The sequence below is a fragment of the Lycorma delicatula genome, chromosome 6 (genome assembly GCF_047948215.1).
Source record: "Lycorma delicatula isolate Av1 chromosome 6, ASM4794821v1, whole genome shotgun sequence".
In the NCBI taxonomy this organism is placed as follows: Eukaryota; Metazoa; Arthropoda; class Insecta; order Hemiptera; family Fulgoridae; genus Lycorma; species Lycorma delicatula.
The window spans coordinates 58,114,569-58,118,317 of NC_134460.1; the positions used below are offsets into that span (position 1 = coordinate 58,114,569).

The 3,749-nt window shown below is 38.0% G+C and overlaps 1 protein-coding gene across 1 annotated transcript; it reads left to right on the top strand.

The window, feature by feature from the left end:
- The first annotated feature begins 1,333 nt into the window (after window positions 1–1,333).
- LOC142326866 (uncharacterized) lies at window positions 1,334–1,789 on the top strand. The gene has a single exon (XM_075369600.1). It carries the CDS (start codon window positions 1,334–1,336, stop codon window positions 1,787–1,789), a length of 456 nt encoding a protein of 151 aa, XP_075225715.1.
- Window positions 1,790–3,749: the final 1,960 nt, after the last annotated feature.

The window sequence follows — 3,749 nt, forward strand, 5'->3', positions numbered from 1 at the left end:
AACGAATCGCGGACCTATTCCCCTATAGGGAAGAGACAGAGGTCATCAGAACAGAGTTCGAGATAAGAAGATTCACGCCTGCTGAAATTGCGAGCGCGGCTATGCAACTGGGAAACTAAAAAAACCCTGGGCCGGACGGGATACCGGCGGCTCTTGTTAAGGGTCTTATAAAAAAAGCTCCTTGGCAGATAGAAGATGTAATTAATCAAGGTTTGGAGTCCGGTACCTTTCCCAAGTGTTGGAAAAAAGTGAGAGTGGTCCTGCTTCCTAAGATGAGGATGGCCACCTACAGTACACGCCACTTAGCCTTATAAACACCTTGGGAAAGGTGCTTGAGAAGTTATTATCAGCCAGAATAGTTAAGGAGATTAATGAAGGTTTGGGTATCAGCTCTAAGCAATATGGTTTCTGGAAAGGGCGTTCTACCATACAAGCGGCAGCAAAAGTAATGGACTGGGCCAATACTGTGAAACAAGGAACATGGAGAACGAGACGCATCCCCCTCTTTATCTCACTCGATGTTAGGAATGCATTCGGCACTAACAGGTGGAAGCACATAAACAGAGCACTACTGGATAAAGGTATTAGTCGATATTTGAGGAGACAGATTGGGGAGTATCTCTCGGAGCGAGTCTGTAAGATTAATGCCCAGGAGGGGCCTATTGAGTTCGAATTGTATGGTGGGGTTCCACAGGGATCTCTCCTTGGGCCATTATTATGGGTCCTTACGTTCGACGGCATCTTGCAATTAAACTACCCAAGAGGCGCTGAAGTAATAGCATACGCAGACGATCTAGCAGTGTTAATGCAGGGTAAAACTATTCAGGAGGTGCAGGAAATAGCTAATACTACTTTGCAAAAAATAGAGGAATGGCTATACTCTAGAGATCTGGAGTTATCAGTCCAGAAGAGTAAATTTATCACTTTAACCGGCAGGAGAGTATTGCAACCGCTTAATATAAATATAAACGGACACGCGATTAGGGAGGTACAATCCCTTAAATATTTAGGCATCACATTTCAGAAAAATAGACGTTTTACGGAGCACATAAATAATGTATGCGAAAAGGCTGAGGGCATGATCAAAATCTTAAATTTGGTCATGTCCTCACAGCGAGCACGAAGGGCCTGTAAGAGAAAAGTGATAGCCACAGCTGTGACGTCGGCACTCCTGTACACTGTGCAGGTTTGGTGGCCTTCGATAGAATAAAAGATGAATTACAAAAAAATGGCTAGTACACATAGAAGGATGCTAATAGGCGTGGTCTCGGCGTACAGAACGGTGTCGTACGAGGCGTTATGCGTGTTCTCCGGTACACCTCCAATTGACCTGATGGCCAAATATAGAGTAGACAGAAATAACGGACTATCAGAGCAAGATGCCAGAAGCAGACTTTTGAATAGTTGGAAAGACAGATGGAGTCAGGATGGACCGGCAAGCAGAACTAAAGAGCTGATACCAGATCTCAAAGTATGGCTCAGCAGAAGACACGGGGATATGGATTATCACATGACGCAGTATTATACAGGCCATGGCAATTTTAACAGGACAGGCAGAAGGCAGGAGCCGGCCTGTATGTACTGCGGACGCGATGATGATGCGGAACACACGTTCATAGATTGTAATAGATGGGACCAATACAGAACGGATTCTGTTTTTGTTGAAAAAAGCACTGGAGGGATAACCACGTACATGTTACAAAGCATTGATAAATGGAATGAAGTAACAGGCTATATCAAAAGAATCTTAAAGACTAAGGATGAAGATGAAAGACTACAGGGCTATTAGTGTAGAATAGGAAAGGGTGGACAGCCCCAGCGGTGAGAGTCGGCATGCTGAGGTGTGCCGATTTCAGTGATCCGCTGGGGACTCCAAGGGAGCGTAGGTAAAAAAATTAAAAAAATGTTATGACACACGTTGCGATAGATCAAGGTATGACGTGAGGTCATCAATTTCAGTAAAAAATCTCAAAAGAGCCGATCGGTGGGCCGACCTGCCATGCCGGATATCAAGCCGGTAGGGCGGGGAGGCCCTTTAGAGTATAACGGACACTCCCCTGGGTTGTGAAATACCAATCAGTCGATCTGACCCAGAGGAGGAGGGAAAAAAAAAGTACGTAAAATTTTAACTGCTGTGTATGTTAACTTAGTACATAACTGTTATGTACGTTGGTTTTTCCCTTCTGCAGCTTTATAAATCCAACCAATTACAACCAACAATTGGATAATAACAGGTATCTGGTCTGGAAGTAATAAATTATCATAAACTGTCTTAACCAAAAAGGGAGGCGCTAAACTTGGGGATAAAATTATAAAATTATGCTATTTTCAAATTTTAATGATGTTATGCCATAAAACGTTATAATAAAGAAATACCTTTTGTCTCTTGTAATTTTTTTTGGAAACGTTAATCGTATAACCGAAAAATGTGCACAACAAAAGAAAGCAGAAAGTGAATCGTGGCTAGCGCTCGCCTGTACGTTGTATGTTCCCGGTATGCTTTGCTTTAGATCGCTGATAACATTAAAATGTCTATTCAAGTAGTACAACCATTCCAAAAATTATAAAAACTTATACCGGTATCTTATCTAGATTATTAGTATATTGAATGGTAAAGTTACGGAAAAAACAGAAAAATGCTAAATAAAACAATTATTAAAAAATGTGACGTGGACAACATACGATTTCCTTGTACGCCTATTAAATTACATTTACACATTTTTTTTTAATGAAAAGTACATAAAATTATATTTCATTAAAAACTTCTGATATTATCGTATCTTTTTTTTATTTTCATTTTCCTTTTTCCTTTTTTTTTCTTTTTTTTTAATTATTATTTATCGTTAAAATCTTTTTACAATCAGAGGTGAATAATTATTAATAAATCAATGTATTTAAATTAAAAAAAGAAGAAAATGAAGTTGATTCAAACCGATGTGCCTTCCCAATGTAAGATTAAAATATTTCATTAATTAAAATTTTATTTGGCAATAACTCTGGAACTAATGAAAATAAGTACCACTTATCACCTATCATTGAAAAGTTCTCAATGAGGGCTTAATACTGCAGTTAAGAAAAAGTCCAAAATCCAATTTTTTTGGATTTTGGGCTTCTTAGGACAGGTTTGGTTCAGTCGATTGCAATCAAAAGGGGAGAAGCACAAGTAGATGGTACAACAGTCCTAAATCCAAAATTTCAACATCCTACGGCTAATCGTTTTTGAGTTATGTGAGATACATACATAGGTGTCACGCCGAAACTAGTCAAAATTAATTCAGGGATGGTCAAAATTGATATTTCCATTGAAATCTGGAAACCGTTTTTACTTCCTTTACTTCGTTCAAGGAAGTAAAAAGAAACAAACCTAATTACTAATTGTATTCATCAATCTAGAACAATTATGAAAAACGAACAAAAAATAGTTAAAATTTTCTTCCTTCTCTTACATTTTCTCAGTTAAGTTAATCAGGGATGTGAAATTTTATGTTACTTCTACATTTTACGTTATAGTTGGATATCTGTGTAGGTACTATGAGATGGTGAATTTAATGGTCTCCCCTTTGTTAAGACTAACAGGATCCGAACACAACATAAAATGTAAAAGTAATATTAAATTTCATATCACTGATTAATTTACTATCCTGAAAAACTGCCTGTAAGAAAAGAATGAAAAACTTGCATAATTATTTTTTAGTTCGTTTTTCATTATTATTCTAGATACATGTGTACAATTAGTAGTCGGCTTGTTT

Coding starts and splice junctions, on each gene's coding strand:
- LOC142326866 (XM_075369600.1), top strand. CDS start 1,334: ATGGCCAAATATAGAGTAGACAGAAATAACGGACTATCAGAGCAAGAT.